Source organism: Ambystoma mexicanum, chromosome 6q (assembly GCF_040938575.1).
Source record: "Ambystoma mexicanum isolate Mex_15411 chromosome 6q, UKY_AmexF1_1, whole genome shotgun sequence".
Taxonomy (NCBI): domain Eukaryota; kingdom Metazoa; phylum Chordata; class Amphibia; order Caudata; family Ambystomatidae; genus Ambystoma; species Ambystoma mexicanum.
Window position 1 is genome coordinate 1,638,659,501 of NC_090937.1, and position 15,457 is coordinate 1,638,674,957.

At 49.3% G+C, this 15,457-nt stretch overlaps 1 protein-coding gene across 3 annotated transcripts in view; it reads right to left on the reverse strand.

Annotated features, from left to right (window-relative positions):
• Window positions 1-711: 711 nt before the first annotated feature.
• The window catches only part of LOC138516938 (uncharacterized), a 159,116-nt gene continuing 144,370 nt past the window's right edge, over window positions 712-15,457 (reverse strand). For all 3 annotated transcript variants that reach the window (XM_069632413.1, XM_069632412.1, XM_069632414.1), the window contains one exon: window positions 712-2,547. In XM_069632413.1, coding sequence (XP_069488514.1) covers window positions 860-2,547 — 1,688 coding nt within the window. In that variant the 3' untranslated portion in view covers window positions 712-859. The remainder of the gene's footprint in view (window positions 2,548-15,457) is intronic.

The following is a 15,457-nucleotide window of genomic DNA, read 5'->3' on the forward strand; positions in this document are numbered from 1 at the left end:
AGGCATACCCGGGAAAACCATCTGACGGATGCCAGAAGCAGGTATACCCAGGAAAACCATCTGCAGGACACCAGAAGCAGGTATACCCAGGAAAAACATCGACAGGACACCAGAAGCAGGTATACCCAGGAAAACCATCTGCAGGACACCAGAAGCAGGTATACCCAGGAAACCCATCTGCAGGACACCAGAAGCAGGTATACCCAGGAAAAACATCGACAGGGCACCAGAAGCAGATATACCCAAGAAAAACATCTACAGGACACCAGAAGTAGGCATACCCAGGAAAAACATCTACAGGACACCAGAAGTAGGCATACCCAGTAAAAACATCTACAGGACACCAGAAGTAGGCATACCCAGGAAAAACATCTGCAGGACACCAGAAGGTATACCCAGGAAAAACATCTTCGGGGCTCCAGAAGTAGGTATACTCAGGAAAAATAAACACGAAGCCACAAAACTGAGATTCATGAAATGGGCATCAGACATCTGCACCTAGAGTAAAATCGTACGTGGGCCCATATGCACAAGTGCTTGCATGATGTGGGAGGGCGAAAGTGCGTTAGGACAACCAATGTATTTGACATTTTCTCCGCCCAGGTGAGTGGTGGGACGGTGGTCTGGTAATGGAGTGAGACACCAGCCACTCTAGCCACATTACCAGCCAATACAAAACAGCACAGTAATGCCCAAAAAAGATGCAGAAACTAAATGATTACCAGTACAATGTTAAATCACACAACACACAATGTAATTATTCCATACGAAAAAACATCTGATTGCCTGGGCTAGTTCTGTGTATTAGTTTATCTTATGCAAGGGCATATGGGTTGGAGACAGAGCCCAGAAAAACCTTCTATTTAAATGCAATCCAACTTCTAATATCAAAAAACCTAAAAAACGACCTCTTTGTTTTTTTCTCAGAGCAGGATAGCACCTGGGCTTTGGTCAGCAGGTCATTTCTGCTGGACACATTGGATATCAGAACAGCGCGCTCCTTCATGGACATCAATGACTGGATGCGCTCCATGTAGCCAGGCTTGGCATCCTCCTTTTCTGAGATAATCAGTAGGTCGATGTACTCCGGCGTTGAGAGTGGGTTTGGTTTCAGGGCGATTTCTTCCAGTCTCTGTATGCACGTGGACAACTCTTCTATGAGATCAACAACTTTCTCCTCCACTCCCGCCAGTTCCTCATTCAGCTGCTCGAAGATCCCTTCAGCCGTCATGACTTCTCCGTGGGCTTTCTCGTAGTTTTCCTTTAGCTCTTGGTAGGTTCCCCTCTCAATCTCAGTTTCATAAATCCATTTGTATTTCTGATTGAAGTGAACATTCCATATGCAATTGGCTGGACAAATGCGGCATGACCCGTTTTCATCCATTGCATTACATCTGTGCTTCTCCCCATCATCAGGAATTTGACATGGGTAGTGGCAGGTGTGATGACACTTCTGACAGTTGGTTATGAAACCAATTACTTCTTCTTTTTTTGATACAGTTTTGGGCACCTCATATTCAAAGTTCTCGTTTGCTTTCATCTTGTCCCTGTTCTGCTCTAAGACTGACTTGGTTTTCCTGATCTCCTCTTGCTTGGTCAGGCCAGCTCTGATCTGGGGCTGAAGACCTTCCACAACCACCTCCAACTGCTTGCGCTCTTCTAGAACTTCCTTGGTTAAGCGCAAACTTTTTGTTTCCAGCTTGCTCAATGCCATAAAAAATTTCTTCAGGCTGTTCACACCCATTTTCCAGAACATCTTGTCAAAGTTCTCATCCTCTTCTGCTATCTCCATGGCACCATCAACACCATTATAAGCAAACAGGGCCGAGTTGTTAAACTTAAAATGAACAGGGGTACCGTTGTCCATAGGACACGGCATCTCTGCGACTCGGATTGCTTCCAACACGGGGGGCTTCTGACCATCTGCAAAGGTGACCAGTAGGAGAATGTTGTCTGCAATATCTTTACCAAAAATAGAAAGAATAGAATCGAATATATATCTCTGCGAGTGGGTGAGACGAGCGAGTGATGACTGCGCTACGAAGCACACTGCATCAATATGATCCACACCATCTGGCGTAGAAAAGAACTCTCTGATTTGCTCAATGAGAAACCTGTCGCGGTCAATACCCTTCGTATCCCCAAATCCTGGAGTGTCTATCAGGGTGAGGCTGTACGGTATCTGAAAGCCTTCTTGATGGATGAGGTGATACGAAGTGATTGACGACGTTTGACTCTCTGCTTGTGATCGACTGGTGTCTTCAATGATGAGTTTGAAACGGAATTCATCCTCCCACTGAACTCCTAAGATATAGTTAACCATTCCATTGATTAGTGTAGTTTTTCCGGACCCCGTTGCTCCGAGTAGCATGATCACTTTGTCATTATACGTTGTTTTCCTTTTGCCAAAAGTGCACATCTGACGATATCCATCTCTGTCAAATGTCTTTCTTTGCAGATTAAGTTTGTGAATGGATGGCTTGCTCTTCTCCTTCTCAATGTGAATACTTTGTTTTAGAAATGGTTTTGCTGTGGTGGTTTTATAATCTGTTATAAAGATTTAAAACAAAGACAATAAACATTACTAAACAGGGTGTACAGTTCCTCCAAATTTCAATACCTTACAAAAACATTTATGAAATACCAAATATCTGTGAAAAGGCATGATGACATTTAATATAGGTTTTATTCCATGCTTGTTTTTCACATTCAGCAATATAGGTGATGTTAGGCAAGATTATATATAGTAACCCTGTGGGAGGCTACACCAGCCTTGTCCTCTTGGCAATAGGTAACCCAACCTTTGGTATAGGCCTGTACTACTCAAGTTGGTAGGGTGACTGAGCAGCCAGGCTTATCTCAAGAGGGGTTAACGTGAGCTGTAGGGTTGTAACATAGAGATTCACAGTGACAGGTATTCAAATAACACTTATACTCAAGGTTTCTTGATTAAACTAATTATTTATTAATTTAACAGTCAGTTTTAAAATAAGCCTTCTTTAGAAGGGAGCAATATACAAAATGTTATACCCTCCATTCAAAAATACCCTCCTTCAGTTCAGTTAAGTAAGTAAGTAGATACCCTTTTGGGATGTCACACAGACACTTCCTACACCCTGAGGTTACTTCAATTGCTAGGACACTGTGGACATTAATATATCACGTTTATATATCAAGTCTATAGACAATGAATCAGTGTTAATGATAATAGCATTGTAATTGCATATCATCTGTTTATCTTGGGAAACTTTGAGATCAATGCAGCTTTTATGTAACCTTACATCTTTTACCAGGTCTCTAAGTCTATGCATGAATTTTTGTCTTAGTACAAATTGATATGAATGTTTCTTGAATGAAGATCTAACAATAATATGGAAATATAAGGATCTTTAATGATGCATATTTAATGAATTGCTTATACATGTTAGAAATAGAATATTAAAAATGAACTTTAATAGACCCAACCAATGGGCTATAGCAAATGGAAAACTATTAAATAGAAAAAAGTGTTTTAAATCTTCAATAAGAAGAAAATATATTCTAATATATTTTTAAAAAATGTTGTAAAAGTTTGTTGATCGAACTAATAAAACAATGGTTTGAATAAAAAAAAAATATCACGTTTTACACTTAAAAGCACTACTGAAGTTATGGCAAAAAGGAAAAGATTAGGGAAGGAAACAATGGTTAGGAAGTTTCTCAAACAGGTAAGCACTTTAGAATCCCCCAATGAAATATAGGTTAACCCTTTCCCAGCTACACAAGTAAAGTATGTATGACTTTTTGGAGGGACAGATCAACACAGCGTCAGAGGGTAAGAAGAATCTACAGGCCAGGACAGACAATGTCAATTGAGCAAAGTCTAGGGGAGCTGAGGCACTTCTTGAACATAGGGCAAAAGTCTTGCGCAATGTTAAAGAGAGTTTTGTAGTAAAAGAAATCACTGTTGGGCCACAAGGTGGGAGACTTGTGAAGCTAAGATTCAAGCAACTCTGCAAATGGCAGCAAATGCAAGTCTCCAGTGTGAGCAAGCAAGCTACACAACAAGAGGTGAGTAACCCTAGTTAAACAGTACCTTGAGTCTTAAGAAAAGGTTGCAGTTGGCTTCTGTTCCTGTTGTAGTCCTGCAGATCCTGTTGTTCCTGGGCCTCCGTTGTGGGGACAAGAGGAAGGACGTCTGGGGACTCATGCACTAAGGTTTGAAGGTCGGCAGCAGCAATGGGCACACTTCAGATCAGTGGCACTTCGCAGTTTCAGCTACTCGCAAATAGCACCACTGCGGTTCTTGGACACCTTGTGGACTTTCCTTGCTTCTGGGGTCAAGCACTCTGTTGAGGTGGCTCAGGCTTGGTTAGTCCTGCTTTGATGGAGTCCGGAGGATCTTCCTGGAGCTCGGGTCTGGCTTAAAGGCGATGCACTCGTCCTGGTGTTCCTATCCCCTGGCACTCGGTTCCTGCACCAGCAAAAAAAGTACAGCCAGTAGAGAGAGGGGTTCCAGACAAGTTTGTCTTGGGGTCCATTGGTCCCACCAATCCAAGGGGAGAAGTTTTTCGGGCTTCTCTAGTCGATTAAAAATTCGGAGCATCAGCACTGCAGCAGGGCTTCACCAGGCAAACCAACGTTCCAGGAGGGTGTAGCAAGCTTCTCTTCCAGTTTCTTCTTCATTTCCCTCGTCCAGTGGTTGACTCTGCCTTCCTTGCAAAAGACCTCGTCTTTTATGCAATTCTCTCCCATTCATTAGCAGCCTAGCTGTCACTCACACAGCAGAGTGGCTGTCCAGCAAGGACACCCAGTCAGCCAATCACCTTTGGGTGCATTCCTGTAACCAAGAAGACTAAGCACAGGGAGTTTCGGGAACCTCCCTCGCTTCCTGCCCTGCTAGACACGCTGGAGCCAGAGGCGGGCTTCACCAGTGAATCCCGCCAAAGACAAAACAAACAAAGGGACCAAACCTGGTTGGGCGCAGAGTAAATTTCAAGAAGGGCCTTTCTAATTTCGATTGTATTTTTCTGCTATGAGGGAGCCTTATGACTATCATGAGTGAGTACAGAAAAGAGAGAAAAGTAGTAGGACGTCTATGTTCCTTCCATCTGAGCGGGGAGACAGGATGGGAGCATGTGAATCTAAGCAGATACAATCATCAGAAATGCTATTATGGTAAGTAATGCATGTCTTCTGATGCTTGTTAACCTGCTTAGAATCACATGCTGTGCATAGACTAGCGAGCAGTACCCGGAGTTGGAGGTGGGTTGTGAGAAGGAACAGTAGTGAAAAGATGTCTTAGTACTGCTTGTCCCACCTCAGAATCAGACCTAGAATAAGTGTCTAGGCAATAGTGTTTTATAAAAGTGTGTACAGAACTCCAGGTTGCCACTTTGCAAATGGACTCTAGGGGAGCATTTGCAATGAATGCTATGGAAGCCCCCGTGCCTCGGTTAGAGTGTGCTCTAGGCTTGAAGGGCAGTTCTCTCTTAGCAAGAGTTTAACAGAGTGTGATGCATTTGACAATCCACCTTGAGGTAGTAGATTTGGAGACAGGGTCTCCCTCTCTACTGCTGCCACTGAAACAAAAAACCGATTTGTCTTCCTTAGTGGTTGAGTTCTTTCCATGTAAAACATGACTGCTATGCGTACATCCAGTGTGTGCAGACTTTTTTCTCCCATGCTTGAGGGGTTCTGGAAGAACGTTGGTAGTTCTATGGACTGGTTCACATGGAACTTTGAAATTAATTTAGGCGCAAACCTAGGCTGAGTGCGCAGAACCACCTTATCTCTGTGAACTGTAACAAAGGGGTCTAGAACTGACAGGGCATGTAGATCATTGACTCTTCTTATGGAAGTAATAGATATTATGAATGCAGTCTTGTAGGTGAGATCCTTGAGACTTGCTTTATGCATGGGCTCAAACGGAGACCACATAGGTCTCGTCAACACCACATTTAGGTCCCATCCAGGAGCCGGGTTAGAAATGGGAGGGTGAATTCTCTTTACTCCCTCCATGAAAGCCTTAATAACTGGTATCTTCCACCACAACACCCCTTGGTGTGACGTAGTGTAGGCTGAAAGAGCAGCTAAGTGAACTTTTAGAGAGTTAAAACCCAGGCCTGAGTCTAGTAAATGAGTAAGGTACAAAACGATATGGGCCGGAGAGCAGTCAATCGGGTTGATGCTCTTAGAACTACACCAGAGGCAAAAACGCTTCCACTTACTGGAATAGCAATATCGTGTATTAGGTTTCTTTGCCTCTCAGAGTATGTCCATATATATCTGAGGGAGTTGCAGGTGTCCGAACTCTTACCTCAGGAGCCAGGCCGCTAAGTTCAGTGTTTGCGGGCATGGGTGGATTGTCTCCCCTTTGTCCTGAGACATGTTGTACGGGCAAGGCAGTTTCGCTGGAAAAGATAGAGACATCTCCATCAGATCAGTGAACCAGTGTTGCCTGGCCCACATGGGGGCCACCAATATCATGGTGACTGGTTCCTGGTGCATCTTGTGTACTATCTTGTTGAGTCAGGGAGACGGGGAAAAGCGTAAACAAATTTCCCTGACCATGGTATCGATAGACTGTTCCCCTTGGATTGGTTCTTGGGGTATGTGGTTGGATGCTACTTGAGGGGACCACACTCAATGTGCTGTCTGCTGGAGCAGGGGAGCTCCCCACCCCGTGAGAGATGTGTCTGTCATGAGATGGCTTCCACTGCAGGGGTGGTGAAGGACTGTCCCTTCAAGAGGGTTTCTGTAACGCTCACCTGGTTCCCACGGAGGCGCGGGCGTGGTCTGGACGGGAGTGGCCTCTTCGAAGGAGATGTTCAGCACCCTGAAGATGGTGTGGGCTGGGTTGCCAAATCCGGCTTGTCTGGCTCGGATGAATACCCTTCTGTGAGCGAAAAGGAAGGGTTAATACTCTGCGCGTTTTGTGTTGATCTCCCGTTCCCCTTCTCACCCTCCTTGCAACCCTTCTGTAATTCCCTGTGGAGACTCACCTTAGGGATTGAAAAGGCGAGCTCTCCATCCTGCTTCTGATGCAGGGGCGCATTGGGATCCAGTTACGTCACTGGATAGTAAGTTTGAGTTCGCTTGTCTGTTCCGGTAAGTACCGTAAATGTTTATGGCAAGCTTGAGTCTAAACTGTTCCTCTTCTCTTTTGCAGGTAATGGAAGTGTGCCAAGGTGCCGGTGGGATGTCCAGAGGTCGTAACGGACCGGCTGGTTTTTGCTTTTGACTTTTATTTTGGGCGCACACTGCGCATGTCATCACGAAAGATTTTATATCCTTTCGCCAGGAGGGCCACCAGAAATGCCTTTTAATTTTTTCTTCAGTCTTAGCGATGCCCGGGTGTCCTTCCATTAGTGTCTCATGATAATGGGCAATAACGAGATCTTGCAAATCCTTTTGAGGCAAGAACAGTCGCCCCTGGAAATAAGGTAAATCGTTATTAATTGAAAATCTGGGATCTTTCAGGCTCCATTCTTGCAAGGCTGCAGCGTCGAAAAGCAATTTAACTCTAGTTTGAAAATATAATACACATTTATTCCAAGGCCTTTGCAACAATGACTGTAGCGAGAAATCACAATAAAACTCTAGTAAACCAACACATACCAAACCAATACATTATATATACAAATACAAACGAGTCTAAAGAGTTAGACGCACGAAATGTGTAGTCCACCTAGAAGGGGAGGAAAACAGGCAGTGCAAAATAATAATTAGACCCAGTCCGCCTTCAGAGGCACCTTACTAAAAGGAAGTCCAAGCCCTTCGAAGAGTTGAGCCTTGTGCTCAAAAGTACCTGCACATGCTGGTGCCAACGGGCAAAAAGGTGAGTCTCTTCGAGGGAATCAGGCAGTTCAGTTCGGTGAACAAATGAAGATGAACAGAGCTCCGTGACTCAAGCGCAGCCTCCACTGTGGGCAGAAGCAGAGCGCGAGTACGTAAAGGCGTGCTGTTTGACACAGCGGGGAAAAGCTATGGGCTCCTGCAGGAGGGCGACCAGTTCCTAGCTATGCTACTCACCGGTCCCCGATGCAAGCAGACCCAGGCTTCTCCGCGTCAGTTTCAGTGCTGGCAGGTTCAGGGGAGCAGGGGACGTCTCGTCGTCGTGTATATTCTGCAGCAGCAGAGTTGAGTTGAGGGCGTCCCAAACGCAGTGAACCCGCACAGTTTGTTACCACCGCAGGGCAATGGAGCGGCCGTGTGTATCTCAGCCAAAGGTACACTACTCACTTCAGACCTGGGAATGCCAAGTGTACGAATCGTGTGAGAGTGACAAGGACTAAAAAATACAACACAACCTGACTGCGGTTACAGAGCAAGACTCCTGGATAGGCTGGTCAGTCTGCTTGATGGCCCAGAGACACTTCCAAAGGCTAACGTGCAGGAGATGGTGAAGATGCCGAGAATAGCTGTCCCCGCTATTCTAAGGGTCGAAGTACCAGTACAGGCCTTCTGGTTCGATCAGAGGTAGAAAGGGTTTCACAAAGCGACAGCAGTGCAGAAGAGCAGTCCTTCAGCGGGTCACCAGCGATTCCTCGGTTCAGCCTCATGGTTGCAGGATACTTGGCTCCTGTATTCCTTTGTTCGTGAGAACTCAGGAGATCGACATGGTAGTGGCGTTTCCAGCCCCCCTCTTATACACGGTTCCCTTCGTGCCAAAACGGAGGGGACCCAATGGGAGATCCGCTCATCAAACACTCACACCCTACGTGGACCTATCACGGACCACGGTGGTCCCAGGCATTCACACCACACTAGACTCTCTGGCACCCAGGATGTGTATTGGGACCAGACATCCCAGCCCGCATCCTGGAGGCACACACAAGGCCTGTAGAAGCCCGCGAAAGCATCTGTGTTTTGCGGGAAAGTACATGCCCAAATAAGGAAGGCCCCGGGTCGGCTCAACCTGGGGAAGGTTAAGGGGGCAAGACGGTCAGCGGACAGGACAAAGGAGCCTTGTGGTCTGGCCATTTTGGGAGCCAGGCCACCATTTTGGGCTAAGCGTGAGAAACGCGCTTACAACGCCAAAAGGAGCCCAAAAACACAAGAAACGATTGCTGCCACCATTCCCGTCCGTGATTCACTTGCACCGATCATTTACAATCCAAACAGAGTATCTAGGGCCTGTAGAAACCTAGAGACCCAAGAGAGCAGTAACTTAGCTTACAGTGCCCTCTTGTGTCATGTTGCACGAAAGCTAACATGATAAAGAAACTATGGAAAACAGCGTTTCCCGGTACTGACTGTTTTAAGGGCATGTCAGTTTCCCCGTAAGAATGGAGCGAAAGCCTAGAGGAGTGCGGCAGAAGGCTGTACTTCTCTGGCCAAGTCTAGATCATGGTGAAAACAACAGCAAAAAGTTTAGGGGTTGCCACATGGAAGGAAAATTACCCACAATTGAGAAATCTTTCCTAACAGTTGTACAGCAGTGCTTGGCCGTCTCTGGACTCCTCCCTGGAATCCCTGTCGATGCAGTAGAAATTCACGAAGGTGTGCGTCGACCTCCATGTAGCAGCCCTGCAGATGTCCAGCAGGGGTACACCAGACAGGAACGCTGTAGTAGCAGCGATCGCTCAGGTCGAATGGGCTCTGGGGCAGCCAGGCAACTGCCGGATCACCACCCGGTGGCAATGGGTGATGCAGCTGGAGAGCCACCTGGAAATGGAAGCCTTGGAGAGGGCCTTCCCGTTATTCACACGGCCAAAGTTCACAAAAAGTTGTGACGTCTTCTGGAAACTCTTTGTGCGGTCCACATAGTACTTCAGCGCTCTAGCCACATCCAGCAAGTACAAAGTCCTCTCAGCGGGTGACAAAGTCCCCGGGAAGAACACAGGTAACACCAAGGCTCAATGAAAGTCTGACGGCACCCAGCACTACCCTCGTCTCGTGGAATGACAAATAAGGCGGTTTACAAGAAAGGGCCTGGATCTCTCCCACTCGTCGTGCAGAGGTGATGGCCACAGGAAAAGCTGTTTTCCACAACATAAATTTCAGTGGCGCCGAATACATAGGCTCTAACGGAGGACCCATGAGTCTAGTAAGCACCACATTGAGCTCCCATGCCGGAGTGGGAGCCTTCACCGGCGGGAACGAGCGAAATAGTCCTTTGACAAACTCCTTGACCAAACAATGCAACCATAGGGATGATTGTCTGGGGATCTGGTGTAGCAGGAGATAGCCGCCAGATGAACTTTGATGGAGGCAGGGGCCAGTCCTGCCTTGGCCAATGATAAGTACGGAAGCACCTGCGGAGCAGTGACTAGCAGAGGGTTGATCTTCTGGGTACGGCACCAAACGGCGAACCTCTGCCACTTGTGCCCGTAGCAGTTGAGAGTAGACAAAGCTCCAGCCTTGGCAAGCACCTCCTTGCAATCTGCTGGGAGATACTAACCCCCAAACTCTAGTGCCACAGGAGCAGGCCTGCAAGTTCCATGATCCTGGCTGGTGGTGCAGAATTGCGCCTCCTTCCCTGACGAGAAGATCTGCGACCGCCAGAAGCTTAACTTGAGGGGACGCTGACATGTCCAGAAGGTCCGGGTACCATATCTGTCTCGGCCACGCCGGTGCAACGAGTATCATCCTGCACCGGGCCCGTTTGAGTTGATTGACTAGTCGAAGAAGCAACAGCAACAAAGGGAACGCGTACATAAACAGGCCATCCCAGTGGAAAGAGAACGCATCGATACATGCCAACCCTCCCGATTTAGGCGGCAGACTCCGGATTTTTCAGTGAAAAATAATACTATTTTTCACGTTCTGCCGCCTATACAATTCTAGCCCCAATCCATTCCTATGGGGAATTGAACATCTCCCGATTTTTCTCCCGAAACTCCCTCCCAGGTACGCTGAAATGTTGGCATGTATGCGCGTCCCCCATGCTACCTGGCTGGGGAAACCTGCTGGTGAACCTCCAGCACTTGGTGTTCATCGCCGCCGCAAACAGATCGATCTGGGGATTGCCCCATCTGTTGAACAGGTGATCCTCTTGGTCCTGCCGAAGTTCCCACTCATGGAAAGAGTGCAGCTCCCTGCTGAGCGAGTCGGCGACAGTGTTCTTCACTCCTGCCAGTTGGAGAGGGATGAGGAACATCCCCTGGGCTATGGCCCAGTGCCATAGGTCCTGCGCCTTATTGGAGAGCGCCGGTGATCTGGTGCCCACCTGCTTCCTGATGTAGAACATTGTGGTGGTGTTGTCTGTGAAGACCCGTACCACCTTGCCCTTGAGGGATGGAAGAAAGAACACGAGCGCCCAAAACACTGCCCGCAGCTCCAACACGTTGATGTGCAATGTCTTCTCCTCCGTTAGCCACAGGCCTTTTGCGTGAAGACTTCCATTGTGTGCTCCCCCTCCCTTCCAGGGAGGCTTCCGTCGTAACCATCTCCTGGTGTAGTGGGGTCTGGAAATCCGCGCCTGTGGACAGATGTACGCTCTTTCCCCACCACCATATTGCTCGACAGAAACTCTCGTCGAGTGTGATCTTGTCCCCGAAGCTTCCCGACACTTGAATCCAATGGGTGTCGAGGAACTCCTGCAGTGGACGCATCCATAACCTGCACAGCCAAATGAGGTATATGCATGATGACATCATGCCGAGCAGGGAATTGATGGACCTCACCCTGGTGAGCTTCAGGACCAACAGCCATTGTACCTTGCCCAAGATGGCCGTTATCCTCTCCTACGACGGAGACGCCAGGCACAACACTGTGTTGAGTCAGGAACTTAGAAACAACGCGTCCTGCGAGGGAATCAAGCAGGACTTTGCATAGTTCACAACAAACCCCGGGTCCTTCAGGAGTCGGACAGTCCTTGTGTGCTTGACGGTGATGTCCCTTGAGCTTGCCCGGATGAACCAGTCGTCCAGGGTAAACGTGGATCCCTCGTAGAGGCAGCTGCGCTGCCCCTGCTACCAGGAACTTGGTCAAAACTCTTGGCGCCAACTTAAATCTGAAGGGAAGGGCCTTGAACTGGTAATGTTGCCCTTGAACCACAAAGCACAGGAACTTGCGGTGTCCCTAGTGAAAATAGGCATCCTCCAAGTCCAGCAATGCTAGAAAATCCCCTTCTTCCAGCTGTCCCACCATGTGCTGAAGGGTGACCATCTGAAACTTTTGAGACTTGATGTACTTGTTCAGACGGCGGAGGTCTATGATGGGCCTCCAACCGCCAGGCTTCTTTTTGATGGGGAAGTAATGAGACGAGCTCTATCACACCCTTTCTTGGCATTGCCTGCACCTCCAGTAGAAGCTGAGGGACGTGGTTTTCCTGTCGGACCACTGGTGGTATATGGGGACACTTCCGTTGGAACTCCAGGGTGTGTCCGTGGGCGAGAGCATCTAGCACCCAACGGTCAGTGGAGATGGTCTTCCACACGCCGATGAAGTTTGCCAGCCGGCCTTCCAACGGGGTGCCCAGATGGGGTCCCGACCCCATGGCCGGTTCATTCCTGTTTTGACGTTGAAGCGCTGCCTTGGGGGCCTTGGCAACGACAACGTCCTCCTCCAGATTTGGCACGGCCCCTGTAGGTCTCATGGGCTGACGAGAGGCATGGTTGATGGTAGGATGAAGCACCTCCACCGAATCCTTGGGATTTTCCGCCGGAGGTTCGAAAGTACGGCCGTTGTTGTTGAAGCATGTCCAAAGCACAAGCTGCCTCAGTTTCTGCCTTGATGGCCTGAAAAGACTCGTCCACGGTCGTTCCAAACAAATTGTCCCCTTTGAAGGGCATGTCCAACACCTTCGACTGCACATCCTGGCGAAAATTAGTGGCCCTCATCCAGCGGGCAAACGCTGTTGCTCATTTGGCGTAACCCTGTGTCAGCGATGTCTGTGGCCACCGTAATGGCGTGGTCCGATGCCACCTCGCCTTCCTGTAGGATCTCCAACGCTTCCGCCCTCTTGTCATTGGGTAGGAAGTCCAGGTGGGGAGCGATCTTGAACCACAGCTCCCTGTCATAGCACGCCACAATGGCGAGGGCATTGGTGGCCTTGATGGTCGTCATTGCCGACGTGATAACTCTTCGACCCATGGCATCCAACTTCTTCCCCTCACTGTCAGGGGGGGAGGAGGCCACCGAAGAGGAGAAACCCAAAGATTTCTTCTTGGCTGCCGCTGAAAACCACAGAGTTCGTAGACGGTTGGGACCGCAAGCACTTGGGTGCAGAGTCCGGTATCCTGTATTTCTTCTCATAACGGTCCCTCTTCGCCGGGGTGGAGGAAAGGTTCTTCATGAGGGCCAAACCTTCATCCCAAATGTCATCCAAGAGCCGGATCGACAGCACGGTCTTCCTCTTTGCCTCGCTGCGCTGGTATAGGAAGCCTTCTTTCTTCTTCTTCTACTCAGGGACAAGCTGGAACAGCTCTGAGGCCCTCGAGATCATGGGGTGGATCAATCCAATCTCATCGGGTGGTGAAGATCTGGGATGCGGAGACGGGAGGTCTCCCAACCTGCTGTCGTCGTCCGTGCCAGTGCCTGTCATCACCGTGTCAGGATCCGTCTCATCCCTTGGCGGGGAGAGGGTGGCGAAGGGAGGCAAGGAGGCAGAGGGTGAACTCTCCTCTTCTTGGATGGTGGTCCCCATGAAGGTTCCGGCACCGAGGGAGGGGCCGTCAGCGCAAGAAGCATCCTCGTCCGGATCTCCGAGCATAGGGTATGCAGCGTAGAGAGGATGTCCACCAAGATATCTCCAGGCGGTTGCTGAGGTGGTTGCTGAGGTGGCTGTGGCGATGGAGGCGAGGGCGTCTCCGGCTTAGGCTGGCCCACCAAGCCTCCAACGCCCTGCTGCTCCTCGTCAGTCTCCTCGTCGTCACCCTCGTCGGGATCCTTCCCGCAGGGCCTGCACTTGACGTATCAGTCCTCCTGGATGGTCTGGAGGTTGGTAAGCTCCTCCTCAGAGGAGATATCCATGCCCTGGAGGGCTACCGTGCCCCCCCCCCTTATCTGCAACCAAGGGAGACGGTTTTGGTGAAATGATAGGCATAAACTTCTCTGGTGTCTTTTCGATGGGCTGAAAAGAGTATTCCCTCCTGGCAGGCAGGGATACTCTTGCATTTGGGGCCGTGTCCTGCGGATCCGCCACAGCGGTCTTCGAGAGGGACGCCACCACTCCTTCGATGGAAGGTTTTGCCTTATGTACCTGTCTTGGTTGAGCCCGCGGCCTTAAACTTAGGCAGAGGGTCTGAGCCCTGCTATCCCTTGCCCTTCTCCAGAGGGCCTGGCTGGGTCTTCTCCAAGATCTTGCCCGGATGGTCCGACTTCTTCTTCTTAGACGATCCTGAGCGTTGGCTCGTGATCGAAGCCGTTGGAGATGCTGTACTTGCCCTGGTCACCGAGGAGCCCGTGGCAATGGAGCTCCCGGTGACAGTGGACTCGCAGTGCTTAGCCTTACATTGGGCCTCCATGGGAGGAGCGCCCTCAAAGGTCTTAGAAGACCGCTCAACTTTCTTCTGGGCTGGGGAGGCATGCTGCCGGGTCTCACCCAGAGCAGGGGCCTTGGCCTGCAGCCACTCGTTGAGACGCTTGCGTCTATCGTTCAGCGTGAGGGGCACCATGTCCTGACAAATCGCACAGTCATTCTCCACGTGCGTCTGGTCCAAGTGCAGGCAGTAGAGGCAAAGGAAGTGCCCGTCATCAGAAAAGATGTTCCTCAAGCCGCAGCCTTGGCAAATCTTGAACAGGGGTGCCGAGTCCTTCTTCTCCTCCACCATGTCCACGCGGTGAAGGCCCTGAAGAAGCTTCTGGAATCCTCCAAGCAGTAAACTCGACGAAAGTCACCCTTGAGAGGCACTGAAGAATCCAAAAACGGGTCCCCATTAATCGTAATGTAGATCGAAGGAGCTTGAGGGTCGATTGACCAAAATAAAAGAGTGCAACTCTTCGAAAATGTGCAAAAACGCAGTAAAAGCACGAGGACTCCCACCACTTGAATGTGCAATCTGAAAGATGGCTCCCAGACGAGGGGCTTAGGTATAGAGAGCAGTCATTGACTGGTGGCAGTATGTGTCAGGAATCGGGGCTGGCAAAGGCGTGGAGTGTGTAAATACGCCTATTGAGACATTATAGGCTGAATTGGATATGAAAACTACAATTCCCAGCATCCTTGGTGGTTCTGGGTAGTTCGGCCCGTGCGTGCCTTGTCAGCTGCAATGCATTAAGAATCAACGCAGCTTAAAGGCAGGCAACGGGTACCGGCAGGTGTGGCTTATTGTTTTTTCATTGTGCGGCTGAAGGCAGACGGCCGCGTTCGGCCGCAAGGATTTGGAATTTGCGTGCTACTGAGGCAAGGCACCCTCGGGAGCTTACGCGTTCACTGTGCCTCATGAAGCAGGAGGAGCGCTTAGTCACCGGCAATACAGCGCTTGAAGTTCTTCGTCTGGGAAATTCCTCGGGGTTTCCCAGACTCCAATTAAGTACTCATGAGGGCAATGCGGGGAACTATTGGCAAAACGGCTTGAAGTGATTGTTC